At 42.1% G+C, this 23,574-nt stretch overlaps 1 protein-coding gene across 1 annotated transcript in view; it reads left to right on the plus strand.

Moving 5' to 3' along the window:
• The window catches only part of LOC147700360 (uncharacterized), an 87,471-nt gene extending 64,899 nt beyond the window's left edge, over window positions 1-22,572 (plus strand). The window contains exon 3 of the mRNA XM_086935737.1: window positions 18,593-22,572. Within this exon, the coding sequence (XP_086791863.1) occupies window positions 19,637-20,950 (1,314 nt within the window). The 5' untranslated portion in view covers window positions 18,593-19,636 and the 3' untranslated portion in view covers window positions 20,951-22,572. The remainder of the gene's footprint in view (window positions 1-18,592) is intronic.
• The last annotated feature ends 1,002 nt before the right edge of the window (window positions 22,573-23,574 follow it).

Consider the following 23,574-nt stretch of genomic DNA (forward strand, 5'->3'; position numbering starts at 1 on the left):
ATCTGGAAGGAGAATGACATCCATTGTGAACATGTGTTCCCATGCACTTGGTGCAGGTGCCGGACAACATGTTGCACGGTCAGACTGGCTAAACTGAGCCTTCGTCTCTGACCGACGCTGCAAAAAGTAAGTGTGTGCAAGGCAAGCCTAGGTCGCATTTAACAATACGTTCGAAATAGCCAATTCATTTACAGTTCCAAATATTATGCTTGCCATAATTTTGAGCCTCTGCCTGCCAGCAGAGTTATTATGTAGGTGCATGAATTATTGAAGATTAAGCATTAGGAGCACTGGTGTGAGGGAGCAGAGAGTAACAAACAAAACTAGCGTATTCACTGAATCTGCAAAGCCACATGCAGCTTTTATTACACAAAATAATATTTTAATAGCGCACAATCATGACAACCCGTCCCACCTCTCTTTCTATTTATTTTGTTTCGAGGTAACTATACATGTAGCATGCTTCAACCTCCCTGTCTTGAGACATGCCCAGGGCCAGTCTGCGGGGACTCTGGAGACTTGAGTCAGCTGAGTCTTGTGGATTTATTCATTTATTATGCAGCTGACGAGATGGGGCCTCTCACAGCTTAGGAATCTCGGCCCGGGTGCACGTGGGACACATAAGCCCTGGAGTAGACTGATGCTACTTATTTGGTTGCCAGGGAGGAGGAAGAAAGCCCAGACATTTACATTTTGTGCCTTATTACTTACCTAGGATAGCCAGACGCGCACACTGTGACCTTTACTTCCCTATTCATGCCCTGTGCTGAGTGCAGACACATGCACACAACCTCATACACAGCATACTTTGCTGAGTGCAGGCGTGAGCCAAAGGCTCTTTTCATGTTGTGCACAGTAGAAGCTAACGCACAGGGAGAGATTATTGTATAGAACTGTGCTCCACACCCGATTGTGTACAGTTAACATTGCTTATTTATACTGAATAAATGCTATAATATTCAGTCATGGTAAACTGATATTCATTGCTTGATTTTGCTCGAGAGTGTCACTCATGGTTGTTGCAATGAATTTATGAAAATGTCACACATATTAATCTGAAACCTTGGCAGCTATGGGACGCGCCGTGTTTAAATAGAAAGATTCAATCTTCCATTGTGTTTCTCTGGAGCAATCAATGAAATTGAGCACGGAGTTAAGGCAGCATAAATAAATAGACGCATGCAGGAAAGAATAAAAACGGACAGAACACAGAAAATAAAGATCAACAGCAGCCTTTGCCCAAATCCCCTCATGGCTCAATCGGGGAAACAAATAAGAATTTGTGTGTGTGCGCAAGTCAGTTTCAGTGTATGTCTGCAGCGGAGAAGAGGCAGGTTACCTAATTAAACTGGGAAGCTTTGGGTTGCCTTGGAAATCAACCGGAAGTAACGCGGAGATCCTAATGAAGAGGCAGCAACGAGGCACAAAGCAGCACACGAGGTGAAAGCAGGGATGGCCAAGGAAGGTAGCAGTGCCGGCGTGAATATTGCAGAACTCCCTCGAAGTACAGGCTGCATTGCAAAGGTTCTGGTCCATCTTTATGGACAAAGTTTGTGGGCATTTCCTGGTATGCATGCTGCAGTCTCTCTGATTGGAGGACATGCTTTGATGACGTAGCCACATTATGATTGGCTTATTTTACCTAGTCCTCCAATCAGAGAGCCTCCTGAGATGCAAGTATTTCTAATCCAAAACGAAGAGGAAACGTTTTGGATATGAGGCAGACGTGAGGCTGGTGAATGCGCGACCCCCTTCAGATGACTCCACGCCCCCCCTGGGGGTCGCGCCCCATAGATTGAAGACCTCTGGTCTAGATACTGACACGAGAGCAGATACCCAGGTGGGCCAGGCCTCCCTGAGGAATCTGTTTAACAGCTGAGGATTTGGCTGTTATGATTTGGTTGGGTCATGTACTTCTCATTTACCTGCAGGTGGTTGATGGGCTTGGTATTCTATTCTGTGCTTATGACTATTGATGAGGATCCCCTGGAAGAGAAGGATAAGTTACTTGCCTGTAATCCTAGTTCTCTTCCAGGGGTATCCTCATCAAAGTCATAAGCAACCCACCCGCCTCCCCAGGTAAATGAGATTTGGTACTATTTCAATCTTGTGGTTGAGCCCTGTCTTCAGGGTTATGCAAAGAACAACTGACCTAACTGTCACCCCTGAGGCATGATGGGAAGCCTGGGGTCATGGCTGCCTTAAAGGCACGGTGCCAGTTTTTGTTGAAAATGGTTTCATTTTCTATGCTATTGTTTTTACAATGCAGCCTGAGGGCTAACAATGTCTATTTACAAGCAATTTTCAGGATTTATGAGTGGTTTACTCATTAAAACACAAGGTTCAAAGGTTATTTGACCTAATGTGTTTTCTTTCCTTTTGCTTCCTAAATCTACCAATCTAGACCCCTTGCTCCCGCAGAACTACCGGCCCATCTCCCTCCTGCCTTGGACCGCCAAGGTCACTGAGGCACACGTAAACTCCATCCTGTCTGCCCATCTCTCTCGTAATAATATTCTTGACGAGAGTCAAAATGGGTTTCGCTCACAACACAGCACTGAAACTGCGTTGCTCTTTATGACCGAGCATTTGCGGTCAGTGCTGGACGCGGGGCAGACTGCGGCGCTCCTATTGTTAGACCTGAGCGCCGCGTTCGACACGGTGTCTCATGACATTTTGATGCGGCGTCTGGAGGAAGTAGGTATTGTGGGGAAGGCTCTTCAGTGGTTCCACTCTTTCCTTTCGGACCCGTTTTTCAAAGTAGCCATTCCACCTGGCCAGTCCTCTTTCCACTCTCTGGGTCTGGGAGTCCCTCAGGGCTCTGCCTTAAGCCCCACACTATTCAACCTGTATGTGAAACCGCTGGCTGCTGTCGTCAGGCAATGTGGCCTTACCATGGCATCGTATGCCGACGACACGCAGCTGGCGGTGACACTTAGTGGGGACCCTGAGGTGAATGCGCCCAGATTCCGTGCAGGACTTATAGCTGTGGCCAACTGGATGCGTAGCAACTACCTTCAGCTTAATGCTAAGAAAACCGAGGTCCTGATTTTAGGGAAGCAGGCGGAACTTTGGGGAGACCAGTGGTGGCCTCCCGAATTGGGGGTGTCCCCCATTCCAGCGGCCGAAGTTAAAAATCTGGGGGTCTGGCTGGACTCTAACCTCTCTTTCACCAGTCATACAAAGAAGACAGCAGCTACCTGTTTTGGTATTCTGCGAGGACTGAGACCTATCCTCAAGTTCTTCGACCCTCCCACGCGGCAATTGGTGGTTCAGGCCTCTATCCTTTCTCGGCTGGACTACGGGAGTGCTCTGCTACTTGGAGTTAATCAGGCTGAGGCTACCAGGCTTCAGAGGGTGCAGAATGCTGCTGCACGGGCCATTGTGGGTCTTCCGAGACGATGTTCTGTCTCCACTGTTCTGACTTCCCTTCACTGGCTTCCGGTCAGACAGAGAGTCAAATTTAAGGCTCTCTGTCTGACATTTAAAATCCTGAAGCTTTCCTCCCCTCCTGCCCTCGCGAGCCTTATCTCTCCGTATGTCCCCACGCTGTCCCTCAGGTCTGAATCTCACCATCTGGCGATTAAGCCTAGGTTCAGACTGAGTAGGATGGGAGGACGAACTTTTCGTGTTCTGGCGGCTGATCTATGGAATTCCCTTCCTGTACACATTCGTGCCCTAAATAGCCTAACTCTTTTTAGGCGCGCCATTAAAACCCACCTGTTCACCTCTGTTAATTGATTATTTCCCTTTTCAGCTCTGACCTGTTATGTTATTGTACCTGATCAGGCGCCAGGACGCCCCTTCGCTGGGGCAGCTGTGCGCCGAATAAAAGTTATTAACATAACATAACATAAATAATTGCAGTGCATGTATATGTGTTTACATTGTTTTACCCTCAGTTATGGAGCTGCATTGGTGTGAGAAAAATAATATATGTACATACATATATGTGGAGCGAGATATATGTGTTTTTTACTTGGACGGGGTGCCGGGTGACCTATTCAAGCATGAACCTGGAATCTGGGCACCCTACCTCATGGTGTTATTCAATGCAGTGCTGGGGGGAATGAAAATACCAGATACTTGGCTGGGGGCGGAGGTGGTCCCGATTTTCAAAAATGGGTCGCCCCTGCTCCCAGCCAACTATCGCCCAATCAGCCTCATTGATGTCTCCCAGAAGCTGTTTGGCAGATTAATACTCAACAGGCTGCAAAGTTGGATAGAGGAGACTGACATATTAAGCCCTCTCCAGGCGCGATTCAGAAAAGGAGTCTCCACAGTCGACCAAATACTCAGACTGAATATTATCTACTGGAAGACGGTATTCATTGAAGGCGGGACACTGTATGCGGTCTTTTTAGACCTCCGTGCCTCCTTCGATTTAGTCTCGCGGGCCAAACTGTGGGAGGTCCTGGCTGAGTTGGGTGTCCCAGGAGATATTCTCCATATCTTAATTAGGTTGCATACTGACAACTATGCCCGAGTTAGATATGGAAAGGGCGGCAGGCTGACGGACAGATTCCCCGTTCGCAGAGGGGTAAGGTAGGGCTGCGTACTGGCGCCGACCCTGTTTTGCTTATTTGTGAGCAGGGTGATAGAGCACTTGAACAGGATTCCTAACATCGATGCGCCACAATTGAACAGCAGCAGGGTGCCAGCGATTATGTTTGCGGACGACACCCTGCTGCTGTCAAAAACGCCAATGGGGCTCCAGAAGGACCTGAATGGGTTTTTGGGGTTCTGTAACGAAAGGGGTCTGGAAATAAACCCCTCTAAGACAAAATTCATGATTCTCAACCCCAAACCCAAAAGCTGCCCAAATCCCCGCCTAGGAACTACAACCCTGGAAAGGGTTCATGTAATAGAATACCTTGGCATAACCCTCAACCAGAACCTGACATGGCTCCCACATAAAACAAAAGCAACTACAAAATTAGCCCAGAGGGCAGGTGCCATCACAAGAATTGCTAAAAAATCTCCCCTTCGTCCATTGGCACCCGCCATCCATATTTACAAAGCTCAAGCCCGGGGGGGTATCACTTATGGGGCTGAGCTCTGGGGACACATCCCGCTATACACCATACAGGTTGCAGAAAATATCTTTATAAGACAACTAGCTGCACTTCCCCCGAGCACTCCTCTTCTCCCCCTAAGAATGGACTTGGCATTACGACGAATCACGGAGGAATTGGGCCTCAAACCCTTGACCTACTGGAGGCGCTTGTGGAGCAGTCAGGATTTGGTACATTACAGAAATGAACTGCAGGAACTTCTTAGAACAACATACGCCACCAAAATCCCGTGGACAAAGTACATCAGGGACATGTGTACGACCCTCGGTGTCCCAGAGCTATGGTCCAAGCCGGAAATAGTGTCCGTAAGGCTCTCTAGAAAAGAACTTTCAAATTTATTCTATAGCGTTATGCTCCAGAAATCTTTGAACTCTATCCGGGAAGGATCCCTAACTGACACATTCATCAAGGTAAAAGACTCATATAGCCCTGAATATGTACTAGATGGCATGACACCTGTATTCGTACGAAAGATCTATATGCAATGGAGGTATGGATCTCTCCCCTTGAGGTCCCTTACTAAATCCTGGGCCGGACATCTGGACTCACGGGTGTGCCCAGCCTGCAGCTACAAACTGGAAAGTGATCTTCACGTAGTCCTGTTCTGTAGAGCCTACAGCAGAATTAGGAGTTACTGGTTGGTCCCTTATCTAAAGAACTTGGGCTTCGAACTTATGCTCCGGCCTACAGAGTCCTTAAGACAGACCTATCGGCACCAACAGTGTTCGCAATGGCAAAATTCCTGACGGCAATGTGGCGATTACTCACAAAAATAATCAAGGACACTATAGCTGCATGAATATTTTTCTTTTCTACTGCCTTGCACATTAGTCTGGATATAGACTTGTTCTCTCTTTAAGTAAAGTGTATTTTAGCAACCAGATTGTATCCATGAGTTTGGGGAATTGTTTTTAAAATGTATAGCACACTCTATAATGTTTTTAACTGTTTTATTGATGAGAATCAGTTGTACATCTTTTATGATCTCTTATGATCGAAATAAAGATTATTTGAATTGAATTGAATTGATATATATTTTTATATTGTTTCCGGGGTCCCGCACATGGGCGGGAATATTCAGTGCTTATGACTTTGATGAGGCTACCCCTGGAAGAGAACTAGGATTACAGGTAAGTAACTTATCCATACTACCCCTCTCTAATACCACCCATTAGTTTGACATGGAATATCCCCTAACATGGTGTACGGACTCTGTAAAATATTTAGGAATATGGCTAAACAGGGACCAGCAGACTGTCATACAAGCTAACTTTGGCACCGCCATCGTGCAGCTTGAGGTGCAGGTGAATCGTTGGATTAAATTGCCCCTGTCCTTTGCTGACCGCACAGCTTTGATGAAAATGGTGGTTCTTCCACGTTTTTTATATCTCTTTTTAAATGTTCCGGTACACCTAACGCGACACTTTTTGATAATCTTCGCTCCCTTGAAGAACCGGGTTTTAGAACCCAGTGGCGCCAGGGATAACGCCCGATGTCTTCGGATTCCCCTGCCTCGGCAAACAGAGACATGGGACACTTCTTGATGACGTCAAAGACCAAAGTTTATTGGCTGCAACCAGGAACAGAGGTCTACGAAGCACAACACGGGTGGTTTGCTAGAGACTGCACAAATTCAAGGAGCGGAGCATGGTCTTTTATGCCAAAAATCACATTCCTGGCTAGCATCGATTACATACAAACTGACCAATAGAAACATGACATTTCAAAAGTATCGCATGACGACAATCCCACTTTCCGTTGTCCAGCCCACCAGAAATGACCAAGCACATTCCAATATTCCTGTTCGATCAGGCCGGACAAACCCATCATAAAACCTCAATCCAAATCCGTGATTAAGCCATAAAGGAAGGAACAGAAACAGATGAGAAGCAAGATAGAAAGGTGGGTGCGTGTACCATAAACTCAGCAATGTCCTGCTCTTTGATCTTTATCTGACCAGCTGCTTAACAAGGAACTGGCTCAGCGAGGTCAGCCTCGGGCAAGGGAGTCAGTTCGGCCAGGTCACGCAAGAGTCAGCTAAGGTGTACGTGTCTCAAGGACTCGTTCGGCCATAGTCATCGGCCTATGTGAGACAACCACACAAAATGGCTGCCGCACACAACATGGAACCCGAGGGTTCAAACGAAATCCCTGAATACGTAGTGTTCTCATTGATCGATTATTACGAAAACACTCGTACACACCGCACTCGTGATTTGCGGGGCGCTGATACCAAAATCGTCTATAGCCGACGACCTTTATTGAACGGGTTCAGAATCTACGAACCACGGACCCTCGAACTACGGAACTACACCCTTCTGGTCACGCTAGCCTGGGTGGGAAAGAAGCTTCGACTCAAGTGCTAGACACTTACCATTCCATTTGATCAAGGCAGTTTTACAGCGCCGGACTATCTTTGCACACAGGCGCACTACGCCTACTACTGGCAGCATGATCCAGCATATATCCCGCACGTGGCAGTAGAAGCGGGCACTGTGCATCCCATACCACTCAAGGCCATGATAGTGAACACACAAACGATTTTCGAAAAAGGGGAATTTGATCTGGTACAAATTACATCTAGGGCCTATCACGACCTAGGTCAGCGAGCGTATAAATTATCACTGTACGCACCTAACATGCCGCTGTTCCATCACTCGAAGATTTCGGTCACCCAAGAAGCTGGCATTGAAGGCACTTGGGGAGATGGGACTATCCATCATGGCAGATGTGTTCCCTGGGGGCCAATTTGTGGCCTTGGAGAGCATAAACACCAGAGGCGAGACCTCTGCCATGCAACTATATGTATACACTCGGTTGAGCTGAGCCATGTGTGCTCTTTAGCCACACTACCCCTTCAGAACCCCCAACCCTTGAGGCACTACAACTCCTATACACTGCTACACCCAAGGCCTAGCTAGTCACAAGACTTTACGGGGCATCGCAGAATTACATGACACCTGGGGTCGCGACTGCACTGGATAAATGGAATGCTGTGCTGCCAGAGCCGCTCTCTGAGGAGGATTGGTTAAATGGCTGCTGCCTGACAGGCCAACTGATGGCAAATGGCAATCTACGGCTGGTGCACTTTGCATCGCTATACTATACTCCGGCACAGCTGTATAGATTTGGGCTGCGACAAACTAACGCCTGTAAACTTTGTGGTGCACCCGGGTCTAGTTTTTATAATCTAGCTTGGGAATGTCCTAAAGTACTTGAATATTGGGGTGCCTTTGTACGGATTCTCTGCTTGATGATTGAGGAAACTGTGGAGTGCAACCCGGTGATATGTCTGCTGGCGATCAGGGCTAAAGTAAAAGCATCTCAAAAGAAATGTGTGTCTATAGCACTGTTGATGGCTAAACGCAGGATCTCTGGTGCCTACCACTAGGCTGTGGTTGCAGGACTTGACTTATTGCGGTGACCAGCTCACATGTTATGCAGAAGAGCTACCGTCTGCGTCCAAACCGCGAGATATTTGGGGGCCGCTTACGTCCTACCTGTGGTCACTTACAGATATTTGATTACTTTACTGTACTTGTACCACTCCCAGCCAACACTCACCCTACAAGATGACGCCTGATAATACCATGTCTAGAACTGTTTGACCTCTTGATGGTGTGCTATGCAACACTTTGTTCTATGTACTGTGTTTATATATATATATATATATATATATATATATATATATATATATATATATATATATATATATATATATATATATTCACTGAAAAAACCATAGGTTTCACACCAGTTAGTTAGCTGGAAATTTTACTGATATAAAACCATTGAAACTCCCACGTTATAGTTAGACGGACTCACTATAACTTGCGCGTGTAATGCACTGCTGATGACATCACATATTACATCACTCATGACATGGTCAGTGACATCACTCATGACATCACTGATGACATCTCAAATGACATCACTGATGACATCGTCCAGTGAATGTGTATCTTTCTGAAAAATAAATATATTTTATATATGTATATGTTAAGGTCGATGGAAGAATAAATGTTTAAATAAGTGTCTAAATGGATGTTTTTAAAAAAAAAATTGATTGGTTAACTGGCTTATTAAGTGTATCTTAGTGAATACATATATTAGCGAGTAATGTTTAAATATTTAAATATATGTATCAGTGTTTTACTTTGTGTACAAGTGGCTGCATGGGTTGGTGAGTAGCTACATGTGTGTGTATATGGGTTATTAGATGTTTTTTTAGTATCAGTATGAGTGTCTGTATGGTTTGGTGGGGCTGTTACTTACCACATAGATGCATGAATGCAAAACTCATTATTTATATGTGTTTTGAAGACAGCATATGTGCAGGACTGTATGGGTGGATGAGTGTGTATATGTGTGTGTTAGTGAGTGAATGTCTCTCTCACTAGTGTCTTTATGAGTAACTACATATGTTTTAATCTTGTATATATGAGCATTGATGTATATAAGTAAGTATATGTGAGAGTGAGAGATTGAAAGAGTTCCTGTTTAAATAAGTATGTGTTTCTGTAAGTCATTGTTTAAGAGAGTAAGTATGTGTAAGTTTCCTTAGAAGTAATGTGCTAATGTGTGTATAGTTGTATATGCAAATAAATGGATGTTTATTAGTTTATTTGCATGTGTGAGTATATGTATGAGTAAGTTTTTGATGACTGTCGGTGTGTAACAGAATGAATAGGGGTATCACTACATATGATGAATGAGTATATGTATGAGTGAATACATAAAACTGTTGGTGAATGTGTGAATTAGTATATAGATGGTGAAATTACTGAATTGGTTGTTGTAACTGGTATGGGTATATGCACTTTTTTGAAAATGTTAGTTTCTATTTTTCAATATGTGTTTCAAAGGTTACTTTACAGTGAGAGGAGGTCTGTCACTGTGTCACAAGGATGGTGTCATCAGTGATGTCATGAGTGATGTCACTGACCATGTCATGAGTAATGTAATATGTGATGTCATCAGCAGGTCATTGCACGCGCACGTTATAGTGAGTCCGACTAACTATAACGTGGGAATTTCAATGGTTTTATATCAGTAAAATTTCAAGCTAACTATAACTGGTGTGAAACCTATGGTTTTTTCAGTGAATTTAATAGGTTTTTTAAATGCTAATTCCTAACTATAACTGGTGTGAAACCTATGGTTTTTTCAGTGAATTTCATAGGTTTTTTAAATGCTAATTCCTAACTATAACTGGTGTGAAACCTATGTTTTTTTCAGTGAATTTCATAGGTTTTTTTTAATGCTAATTCCTAACTATAAGTCTCACTTTATAAATAAGACTGTTAGCACTCTAGTTGTTCTTTAGAACACTCTGGTACATTCTGTCATTGGGCTACAGTTGGGCTACATCTAGTTGAAATTTGGGCTACATTTACATTTTTTGGTCTCTGGTGGCCATCTTTGGGCTACATTGGGCTACATTGGACTACATTTGGGTTACATTTTGGCATTTTGGCATATATATATAGCCCAATGTAGCACAATATATATTTTATCAAAGTTAATTTTCGTAAAAACCACTTAAGAATAGGGCTACCAGTCCCTACAATTTTTCCCATTTTTATTTTTTTTATTTTTTGCTTTGGAGCGCTCCCGGTGCGCTTCCCGGGGAGCGCCCCGAAAAGCGTACTTTTATAAAGCGCCCCCGGGTGCGCTCCGAGGAGCGTCCCGTAAGCGCCAATATCGCGAACGAAAACATGATCATGACGTATCGCGTAGCCGCGTCCGCGTGATACGCACGGCATAAGCGCACCCGGAAGTACTCGAGCGAATACGATCGCGCAACGTAAACATCCGACGCGCTTACGCTACGTGACCCGAAGCGCCCCCGGGCACGCCCCGGGGCGCGTAGCGTAAGCGCGTCGGGTCATGTGACCTGAAAATAACACTTTTCATTGGTTCATAACAGTTTTAGTTTCATAATGATGACGCCCCTGGTCTTGTGACCTGAAAATAACACTTCTCATTGGTTCAGGACAGTTTTTTTTCTAAATGATGAAAGACCCCACCTTTTTTCCTTATTCTGACTTTGTCCTTTGACTGAGGAAGACCTGTTTGTACATCTCTGTACCTTTTTGATATTAATAATGGCTTCAGTAGCAGCAGCAGCTGGTGCATCTGCCCCACCACCACCACCACAACCACCAAGAGGACCACTGCAAGATTATATTGGTGGTCAAGAACAGGAGGAGGAGGAAGAGGAAGAGGAGGAGGGGAGGAGAAGATGGCTGCCTGAAGAAAATACCCCATACAAACCCAAGCCACACATTGTATGGGAGTTTTTTTCAATCCCAGAGGGCAAGAAAAAAGTGAATGCGCCCAAGGTAACTTGCCTATTCTGCAATGATGAACTTTCATGGGGCAACCCAAACAAAAAATATTCATTTGGTAACTATACCATGATTCGTCATATGACCAGAAAGCACCCAAACAACTACTCTCGTGCTGAGTTCAGGGAACTGGCCAGTAACCTCCCCCAGTCGTCAAGGACCACCTCCCAAACAAACCAACCCACTTCATCGGGACCAGAAACATCCGAGATGATGCCTTGCATTCAGCCAAGATTTGCTGATTTTAAAATCACTTGTTCTGCATGTGGCAAGCTTATCGCCTATGGTGAAAAAAGCGTTAAGCTCATCGTCCTTGCAGGTGATAATCACAAGTGCCCCAAAAAGAAGTAATTTTTGTTTTTTTTTATTTTTTTGCTCCAGTTGAGCCAGTTTCAATTCCCTTTTTTTGTTTCTCCCCCTAAAAAAATACAAAAAAATATAAAACTGTTTTGAAAAGCCAAAAAAAGTTCAAAAAGTTCAAAAAACACAAAAAAATATAAAACAACAAAAAGAAGAAAAAAAAAAGTTCTTTTTAGAACTACCTCCAATTTCTAAATAAAAACTTCATTTTTTAAAAACTATGTCATCTTTTTCCCTCATTTTACGCTCCCCGGTGCGCTACCTGGTGCGCGTACCGGGCGCTTCCCCCGCGCAAAACGAAAAAAAAAAAAAATATTTTAAATGCCCCGCGGGGCCCTTTTATAGCCCCCTCATCAAACCTAGGAGGTCAAGGGGGGGTCTACCCTGCCCCCTTATGGTCATTTCCCTCTTTGTTTTGCCCACCTCTCGTGTCTCGATCCTACCGAGACACAAGATGGCGGCCGTTCCGGACTGTTTAGAATGTTTACGGACAACTGAGAGCCAATCAGCTTTCTGCGCGCAAGTCGCGTGGCGCGCCTGGAGCGCACTCCGGTGCGCGCACAGGAGAGTGCCTATAGATATATATATTTTTTTGAACCTAAATTACTCAAAATCCACTGCAGCACATATCTTGAGACATAGCAAAGGCACATCGGGCTACCAGTCCCTACAATTTTGCCAAGTTTGGTGGAAATCCATTCAGCCGTTCGGGCTAAAAGTGAAATCGACCGCCCTATGGAAATTAACATGGTGAAAACGCGTTTTGGGACCCCCCTTTTATCTCGGCCCCCGCTTGACGTATCCCCCCCATACTTTCAAGGAAGAACCGGAGCTTGACGAGGCCATTTTCAGGAAATTTTCAGGCAGATTCGTCAACCGGTGCCAAAGTTATTCCAAATAGAATTTTGAGATTTAACATTGAAAAAAATCCTAACTATAACTACCTACTGGCGACCGCCAGTAGGTAATATATATATATCCTACTGGCGGTCGCCAGTAGGTAGTTATAGTTAGGATTTTTTTCAATGCAAAATCTCAAAATTCTATTGTGAATAACTTTGGCACCGGTTGACGAATCTGCCTGAAAATTTCCTCAAATTTGCCTCGCGAAGCTCCGGTCCTTCCTTGAAAGTTTGGGGGGGGGATTCGTCAAGCGGGGGCCGAGTTAAAAGGTGGGTCCCAAAACGTGTTTTCCCCATGTTAATTTCCATAGGGCGGTTGACCTCACTTTTAGCCCGAACGGCTGAATAAATTTCCACCAAACTTGGCAAAATTGTAGGGACTGGTAGCCCGATGTGCCTTTGCTATGTCTCAAGAAATGTGCTCCAGTGGTTTTTGAGTAATTTAGGTTAAAAAAAATATATATATCTATGGCCGCGCCACGCGAGGTGTGCACGGAAAGCTGATTGGCTCTCGGGTGTCTGTAAACATTTGAAACAGTCCGGAGCGGCCGGCATCTTGTGTCTCGGTAGGATCGAGACACAAGAGGTGGCAAAAACAAAGGGGGAAATGACCATAAGGGGCAGAGTAGACCCCCCCCCTGACCCCCTAGGTTTGATGTGGGGGCTATAAAAGGGCCCCGCGGGGCAAAAAAATATATATATATTTTTTTTGATTTGCGCGGGTGGAGAGCCCGGTACGCGCACCGCGGAGCGTACCGGGAAGCGTTCCATGGGAAAAAAGAATGATAGAATTTTTAAAAAATGTAGCCTTTTTTTGTAATTTGGAGGTAGTTCTAAAAAGAACTGGTTTTCTTCTTCTTTTTGTTTTATTTTTTTTATGTTTTTGAACATTTTGTACTTTTTTTGTTATTTTTATGGGGAGAAACAAAAAACAGGGAATTGAAAATGGCTCAACTGGAGTAAAAAAAAATAAGGAAAAAATTAGGGTTTTTTGGGGCAATTGTGGTTGTCACCAGCAAGGAGGATGAGCTTTAGGCTCTGCTCACCACTCTGCCTTACCACAAAAAATACATGTGACCCTAAATACTCCAAACCATGGTTGTATGCAAGGGATTGCCTCCCTTGTCTCTGGTCCCGATGGAGTGGGTTGTTTTCGTTTGGAGGTGCTGGGTGTAGATTGGGGATGGTTGCTGGCCAGTTCTCTCATCTCTGCGGCAGCATAGTTGTTCGGATGCTTGCGCTGCATGTGCCTAATCATGGTATTATTCCCAAATGAATATTTTTTATTTGGGTTACCCCTTGAAAGTTCCATGTCACAGATAAGGCAAGTCACCTTCACTTTCTTTTTTTCCTCAGGGATGGAAAAAAACTCCCATACAATGTGTGGCTTGGGTTGGTATGGGGTTTTGTGTTCTTCCAGCCACCTCCTCCTCCTCCCCTCCTCCTCTTCCTCCTCTTCCTCTTCTTCTTGACCACCAATGTGATGTTGTGGTGGTCCTCTTGGTGGTGGTGGTGGTGGTGCAGATGCTCCAGCTGATGCTGCTACTGTAGCCATTTCAAAGTACAAAATATACCTCAAAGATTTCAAAACAGGTCTTCCTCAGTCAAAGGACAAAGTCTAAATAAGGAAAAAAGGTGGGGGCTTTCATTATTTGGAGAAAAAAAATGTCCTGAACCAATAATACCGATTCCGCAGAGGATCCAATTTAAGGTCCTCTGTGTTGCCTACCAGATCCTCAAGGGATCCCCTGCCTTGATTCTCTCCAACCTATCACGTGGACGCGGCTACGCGGTACGTCACAATGATGTTTTCGGTCGCGGCATTGGCACTAACGGGACGCTCCCCGGTGCGCGCATCCGGGGCGCTTAAAAAGATATATATATATATATATATATATATATATATATATATATATATATATATATATATATATATATATATATATATATATATACATTAAATACATTGTTTTAAATACAAATATAATATAGGATTCATTCATTTTCAAAAATATTACATTTCATAGCTATAGACATTTACTATTACCAAAATTTGAAATTCACTGAAAAAAACATAGGTTTGGGGCCTTATATATAGTTAGCAATTAGCATTTAAAAAACCTATGAAATTCACTGAAAAAACCATAGGTTTCACACCAGTTATAGTTAGAAATTAGCATTTAAAAAACCTATTAAATTCACTGAAAAAAACATAGGTTTCACACCAGTTATAGTTAGCTGGAAATTTTACTGACATAAAACCATTGAAATTCCCACGTTATAGTTAGTTGGACTCACTATAACTTGCGCGCCTGCAATGCACTGCTGATGACGTCACATATTACATCACTCATGGCATGGTCTGTGACATCACTCATGACATCACTGATGACACCATCCTTGTGACAGAGTGACAGACCTCATTTCAGTGTAATGTAACCCTTGAAACACATATTCAAAAATAGAAACTAACATTTTCCAAACAAATGGAGATACCCATACCAGTTACAACAACCAATTCAGTAATACCACCATCTATATACACATCCACTCATTCAGCAACAGTTCTATATAGTTACTCATACATATACTCACTCATTATTTGTAGTGATACACATATACATCCTGTTACACACCGACAGTCTTCCAAAAGTTACTCACACATGCAAATAAACTATTGAACATCCATTTATTAGCATATACAACTATACACACACTACCACCTTACTTCTAAGGAAACTTACACATACTTACTCTCTTAAACAATCACTTATAGAAACACATACTTATTTAAACAGGAACTCTTACAATCTCTCACTCTCACATATACTCACTTATATACATCAATACTCACATATACTAGATTAAAAGATATGTCGTTACTGATAAAGACACTAGTGAGACAGTCATTCACTCACTAACACACACATATACACACTGATCCACCCATACAGTCCTGCACATATGTTGTGTTCAAAACACATACAAACAGAGAGTCAGTCATTGATGCATCTATGTGCTAAGTCATACCCCCACCAAACCATACAGACACTCATACTGATACTAAAAACATCTAATAACCCATATACACACACATGTAGCTACTCACCAACCCATGCAGCCACCTATACACAAAGTGAAACACTAATACATATATTTAAATATTTAAACATTTCTCACTAATATATGTATTCGCTAAGATACACTTAATAAGCCAGTTAACCAATCAATTTTTTTTAAAACATCCATTTAACACTTATTTAAACATTTATTCTTCCATTGACTTTTACATATACATATATAAAACATATTTATTTTTCAGAAAGACACACATTCCCTGGATGGTGTCATCAGTGATGTCATGAATGATGTAATATGTGACGTCAACAGCAGTGCATTGCAGGCGCGCAAGTTATAGTGAGTCCAACTAACTATAACGTGGGAATTTCAATGGTTTTATGTCAGTAAAATTTCCAGCTAACTATAACTGGTGTGAAACCTATGGTTTTTTCAGTGAATTTAATAGGTTTTTTAAATGCAAATTCCTAACTATAACTGGTGTGAAACCTATGTTTTTTCAGTGAATATATATATATATATATCTCGAACAGACTCCTTCTCAGAAAGAGAAAAGGCCACACTTGAGGAAGTTTTCGGAAGCGCTTTTAATAAACTGCCAACACAGAGTAAAGTTCTGACACCCACGATGGCGGATGCATTTCGGCGTTGTCTGCCTCTTCAGCGCCGGGTGAAAGTGTATATGTGTGTGTGTATATATGTATAAATATTTATATATATATATTTATGTATGTATATATACATATATGTGTATATATATATATATATATATATGTATATAATCATGCATACTGTACCAATGCCATAAATTGAAAAATTGTAAAATGTCCCTTACTGTATTTTGAAAAATGAAAAGAAAAAATGAAATTAAAAAATGTTTAGGGTCGTTTCATGTGATTTTTTTTCAGCATCACTCCAGTGAGCAGCAGCTTTAAGCAGTGTGTTAAGCCTTGACAGTCTAACCAGTGCATGACTATTTTTCTCCTAACTGATAGCAGGGTAAATACAGAAATTGTTGTCTCTATAAACACCTTTCAATACGTTTACTGTTATCTCACAGTTAAAGTGCTAGTAATCAACATGACTACAATATGTGGATAAAAGTCAGCTCGGAGATTTCAATACCTGGTACAGACATATCTCATGTAGCTACTTAGAAAGCCAAGTATACCGTTAAATCTGGCACCGCCAGTACTTGTTTTAACATGTGCCTAAGCCCTGTGCAAAGCGAAACAAAAGGGGATCATGGACGGAGCGTTTGAGCAAATCAAACACTCACCCCCAGTCAACTGATCTGGGTTTAATCCATCACCATTCTTTAGCTCACTCAGCCACCCCAGTTCAGACATGGCCATATGCAAATCAGTCTGACCCTGTGCCTCATGGGAACAGTCCAGTCTGAACTGCCAAGGCATGTCTTCCTTGGACCGGAAACAAGCATCCTGGGACCGGTTTCGGATTCATAATCCTCATCAGCCAGGCTATCTTGAATCCAGTGGCCAAGTGAGCAAGGGACTCACGTCTGAGCATACCCTGCCAACTTAGGGCGAACAAAGCGAAACAAAAGGGGATCATGGACGGAGCGTTTGAGCAAATCAAACACTCACCCCCAGTCAACTGATCTGGGTTTAATCCATCACCATTCTTTAGCTCACTCAGCCACCCCAGTTCAGACATGGCCATATGCAAATCAGTCTGACCCTGTGCCTCATGGGAACAGTCCAGTCTGAACTGCCAAGGCATGTCTTCCTTGGACTGGAAACAAGCATCCTGGGACCGGTTTCGGATTCATAATCCTCATCAGCCAGGCTATCTTGAATCCAGTGGCCAAGTGAGCAAGGGACTCACGTCTGAGCATACCCTGCCAACTTAGGGCGAACAAAGCGAAACAAAAGGGGATCATGGACGGAGCGTTTGAGCAAATCAAACACTCACCCCCAGTCAACTGATCTGGATTTAATCCATCACCATCCTGTGCAAGTCAGCTTCAGTTAATTCAACACATCTTACTTGGAACTGATTAGCAGATCTGGGCGCTTCCTGATTGATCTGTGCATCATATGTATGATATCGAAATCCAATGGCTCCTCATTTGGTTGACAACAGTCTGTTTGAGACTGGACAGTGTTGAAAGAAATTTTCCATTTCAAGTTAATTACTTATGGTAAGGTTGCGACCAATAAGAACTGCCCTCCCTTTAAAATGTTTGTGTTGAACCTAATAATTGAATACAGGGCCAATCTGTGTGCATGCAGCAGGAAGCAGTAATACACTGAAATGTGGCAGCCCCTCTAATCGCGCTTTGAGATCATATAGACATTACTTGGCTGCTGTCTTTGTCAGTGAACGTACGGACATCATACACTTTGACCTGCCATCCAATTCTCATTTTCCGTCTAGGATTTGTTTTTTGTCCTGAAAATGATTCTGTTGGGTTTTTCATTTTCATTGTAACATTATTATTTCCCAAGCTAGGAACATAATAAAGTGAAATATATTAATTAATTGTCTTGTTGTGCCATAGGACTTAAGCCACAACTCACTGACCAAGGCCAAGAAGGCCAACACCATTATGTGTTGTTGTGTCTGTTACTATTCAAATTAATGTGGACTCTGGTACATATTGAGCTGTTGTTATTTTAATGCACTATGACCACTGAATTCTGTTGTGGTACAGTGAGCTAAAAAGATGGACTGCATTGCAACCTTGAGTAATTAACGCTAGAATGTATTCAAGTGTTTAATATTTTTTTACATTTCTTCAGAGACACATTGTACACTTTGCTGCTTATAGATTACGACATTACAGGTATTTTTGTATCCACAGAAAGGAGATTCCTGAACACATATTACGATGAAGAGTAATGAAGAAAATATGATAAAACTGGAAAGTTATCTGATACTTGAGAAGAACCAGAAATGCCAGACAGCAATTCGAAATAGAACAACTCAGTAGGAGACAGAGAATCTTGTACATGAACAGACATATCCTGTAAGTGTAAGAACATCAAGTGCAATCCAGCGGCTTCAAGAGGATGAGGGCATCCATGCTGCCATTCCCAAAACATCCAATTAAATTAAAATCACAAAAAATACACAGGCAGAACACATCCACAATTAATACATGCTAGATACCACCCTTTAGCTTAGATAATTATGCTGTGATGTTAGTCCATCATAAACGCTGCTTTGGCTGGACCTTGCAATCCGTAGAAAGAGGTATACAAACATGAATCATGAAGCAGTTATCTGAAAATTAAGTTACAAGTGTTTGGCTACTTGCAATGCAGAACATTATTCTAGAACATAACACCTTGGTATTGAGTTTTGTTCTTTGTGTATGTCATTGATATTGTCCAAGAAGCAGACTATTTAGATAAGCTGTGAGGTTTATTATTTGCACACCTCCTAGAAAGTTCTTAACACACGGCTCCTGATAGAAAGACCATAGATATGTTATCAGTCCTGCAAGAACAGATATACTGCAAATACCTAGTGAATAATCAATTATAGTCAGTGGTTCTGGAACCACAATGATCAGTCAGCAAACACATTGACATGATTTAAGCCAAAATATAACCAACACTTAGACTCTAAACCCCAAAGAAAAAACCATACACACAACGTAAGACGAGCTTTGGCTTTTCCTCAGAACTGTAGTAGTACCACCAACCGTGTACAGGAGAAAACGCGTGAGGATAGATTGAATATGGCAATAGGGTTCATCAGACATCACAACCAAGAGTTCATTAACAAACAAAATAAATAACATAAAGGTTCTGTGTTCGTGAGAAGAGGTTTAATCATTCATCCCTACACTGCCACCAGTAACAACTTAACAGAAAACCTATTTTGGTGTATTGAATGTAAGATGACTTTTAACGAGTTATCAGCTCTGAGGGGAAAATATCAAATGCATGCAGCAGAACTCACAGGCAGTGAAAATGAAAAGAGCTTTACAGCCTCAGCAAACCAAAAGATCCATCAACGAACGCACACAGAAAAACCTTACACCTGCAGTGAATGTGGAAAGAGCTTTAATAGATCCTCAAATCTAGAGAGTCATCACCTAACACATACAGGAGAAAAACCATACACTTGCAGTGAATGTGGAAAGAGCTTTAGTAGATCCTCACATCTAAAGAGACACCATCTGACACACACTGGGGAAAAATCATACACATGCAGTGAATGTGGAAAGAGCTTTAGTAGATCCTCACATCTGAAGAGACACCATCTGACACACACTGGGGAAAAATCATACGCATGCAGTGAATGTGGAAAGCACTTTTCTGAAGCATTAGCACTTACAAGCCATCTGCAATGGCATACAGGAGAAAAAGCATACATATGCAGTGAATGTGGAAAGAGCTTTCCTCGCACATCGACACTAACCTACCATCTGCGCACGCATACAGGAGAAAAACCATACACATGTAGTGAATGTGGAAAGAGCTTTACTCTAGCATGGGGCCTAACCCTCCATCAGCGATGGCATACAGGAGAAAAACCATATACTTGCAGTGAATGTGGAAAGTGCTTTAGCACATCTACACATCTAAAGGTCCACCAGCGAACACACATATCGGAAAAAACATTCACATGCAATGAATGTGGAAAGCACTTTACTGACGCAATAGCATTTACCGTCCATATGCAATGGCATACAGGAGAAAAAGTATACACATGCAGTGAATGTGGAAAGACCTTTCTTCACGCACAGGCACTAACCTACCATCTGCGCAGGCATACAGGAGAAAGACCATACACATGTAGTGAATGTGGAAAGAGCTTTATTCAAACAGCACACCTAGCCACCCATCTGCGAAGTCATACTGGAGAAAAACCATACACCTGTAATGAATGTGGAAAGAGCTTTACTCAAGCAGCACACCTAGGCACCCATCTGCGAAGGCATACAGGAGAAAAGCCATTCACATGCAGTGAATGTGGAAAGAGCTTTAGTAGATCTACACATCTAAGGGGTCACCAGCGAACTCACACAGGGGAAAAACCATACACATGCAGTGAATGTGGAAAAAGCTATGCTCATTTAGAAAGTCTAAAGGCCCACCAGCGCAAACACACAACAAAAACCATACACATCGATGAATGTGGAAATGTTTTAACTCACACATCCATCCTACCTATCCATCTGCAAATACATGTAGCAGAGAAACCATAGTCTTGAAGTGAATGTGGGAAAAGCTTTAGTAAATCCACATATCCAAAGAGCCACCATCTAACACACAGGGAACTACTTTACTCGGAGAATGTGAAAGCGCTTTACTCAAGCATTAGATCTAACTATCCATCTACAATGACATATAGACGAAAAAACATGCAAATGCAGTGAATGTTGAAAGAGCTTTAGTAAATCCAATCATCTAAAGGATCAGCAGCTAACGCACATTTTGTGAAAGAAAAAACACGCACATGCAGTGGATGTGGAAAGAGATTTACTCAAGCATCAGATCTAACTACCCATCTGTGAAGGCCTACAGAAGAAAAACTATACAAATGCAGGGAATGTGGAATGGGCTTTGCTAGATCAACATACCTAAAATGCCAACAGCAATCACACATAGGAAAAACAACATAAAATATCAGGGCTATAGATATAGTAAATAAAGGAATGGCTTCTATGATGTATTATGCATATTGGTCAATTGGAGAACACACAAAGAGGAAATACCATTCTGGATGGATGTGAGAAGTGCCTCCATGCTTTTTTGCAACTACATGTGCATCAGCAAATGTACACGCACAAAAACTCATACATGAGCATCTAATACGATGATTTTCAGCCTGTCATGAAATTATAAGTCATTTCAGCAATACATCCAAGAACATTTTTTTGGCTACAGTAAACGTGGGAGGCCTTCATTTGCCTTTCACTGTTTTATGAAGAAACAGTGTCTAGACCTTGCGAATGTCGGGTAAGATTCAATTATTGTGCTTTATAGCTTTGCGAAAACACAACATATGTTGAAACTACCCTCCCACTGTGGAAGTTGCCTTGCGCATGCTGTAAGGAGAGCTAGCTCTTTGGCCATATTACTTGGTATGTTGGTAACCTTAAACTTTTGACTTGCGGATGAAACCCATATTTGAAAGGGTCCTATGAAATGCCTTCAGAACCCCATGAGGCAGTATAAAAGCATATTACAGGATTACCCAGTATGTGATTTTTCTCTATTAATGTATGATCTTATGTCATTGCTCAGATCTGGCAAATATGAATACTTGTAAATGGAATAGTATAGTATGTTAAGGATAGGATACATCAATCTTTTTTTATGTATATTTTTCTTCTAGTTTTTTAAATAGTTATTATGATGTGAAGTATGGCCAGAGGACACCATCTTACAGAAACATTTTTAAGTCTTGGACTTTCTCTTAACAATCATTTGAAGGTCTGTCAGTTTCTTTTGAAAAAGAACCACAATTACAATACCTGCAATGCACCATTGTATATTCAGTGAAATCCTGCCACGCAGCATCCAATTGACATTGATTCATCTGGGCATCCTTATGGTGTCCTACTATTTATATTTGTTAGAAAAAAAAATCAGAATGCATTTTGTATCTTTAAACATTTTTTTGATTTCACTTATTGTTGGTGATCTTGTCATATCTGTAAACAACGACCCAGTTTAGAACATGTTTCTTCTCTACTTTGTGTACAGATTACTGTTAAGCATAGATATTGTCTTTCTGCTTTTTTGGGAATATTGCTGAAAGGATTTAATGCTAATACATTTTTCCCTTATTAAAAGGCACTTGGCACAATAATTGTCTTACAGACATACATGCATTTCTTTTATTTCTGATAAACTCCAGGAGAAGCAGTATGTGCTTGCCAGGTTCAACAGATTGGACTGTAACATACCCAAGTGGGATGGGTTAAGTAAATACGCTTCTTGTTAGAAAAGCGGAACATGCTATGGAAAGCTGTAGATAAGATAACTTATACCACTTCCTAAGCATTCTCCTTTCCCTGAAATACGCTAAACTAAATGTGGAAGCATGCATCATTCACACAATGATCTTCCATGCTAACTTGATACCATCTACTCTCAGTTGACATTGATTTGTATGCCCCGAATGAAGGTCCAGTATGGAGATCTTGCTAACTGTCTGCCTCATTGATGAGCTTTACTCTCTATGGAAGGGTGCTCTGTGAAAGGCCCAATATAAGGTACAAATACTTTATTTTTGTTTCATTGTATTTGTTTGATTATAAAGATATGTCATATGGCTAACATTGCATGGTTAGGAGACTTTGGGTTTTACTGAATTATGGCTTTTGAAACTAATACTAAATGTTAAATAGTTTTAATCATATAATTATTAAAATAGAATGTATCTTGATGCATAGAATGTAATATGTTGTGTATGTTGAAGGGGGTGAATTTCGTGTTGGGAAATCTTCAGTTAGTCCTCATCAGCAAAGTTCATAAGTAGCAAATTACAGTCAGCAGCTTTGCATTGTATGATTTGTCAAGCTGTATTCTTGTGTATTAGCTATTGGCAAAACTATTTGGCTATAACCAAAGCATGAGGGGTTACAGTGGGGGTTGCCAGAGAGTTGCTGCCCACTCTGCTCTAAGCTTCTAAGGTCCGAGTCTAAATTCCACCTCCATCCTACAGCTTATATGTTTAAAACACCAAACAATGGAATACCTAAATAGTGTTAGGCCAGGGAGGGTGCTTGACGTGACCGTGGAGTTGAGCGGTATATGGGATGCCTGAAGCCAGTCCTGTTGCGGTCGCTCATTCCAGCTGCAAGGTCTAATTGTGTGAACC

This window comes from Lissotriton vulgaris, chromosome 8 (genome assembly GCF_964263255.1).
Source record: "Lissotriton vulgaris chromosome 8, aLisVul1.2, whole genome shotgun sequence".
Lineage (NCBI taxonomy): Eukaryota > Metazoa > Chordata > Amphibia > Caudata > Salamandridae > Lissotriton > Lissotriton vulgaris.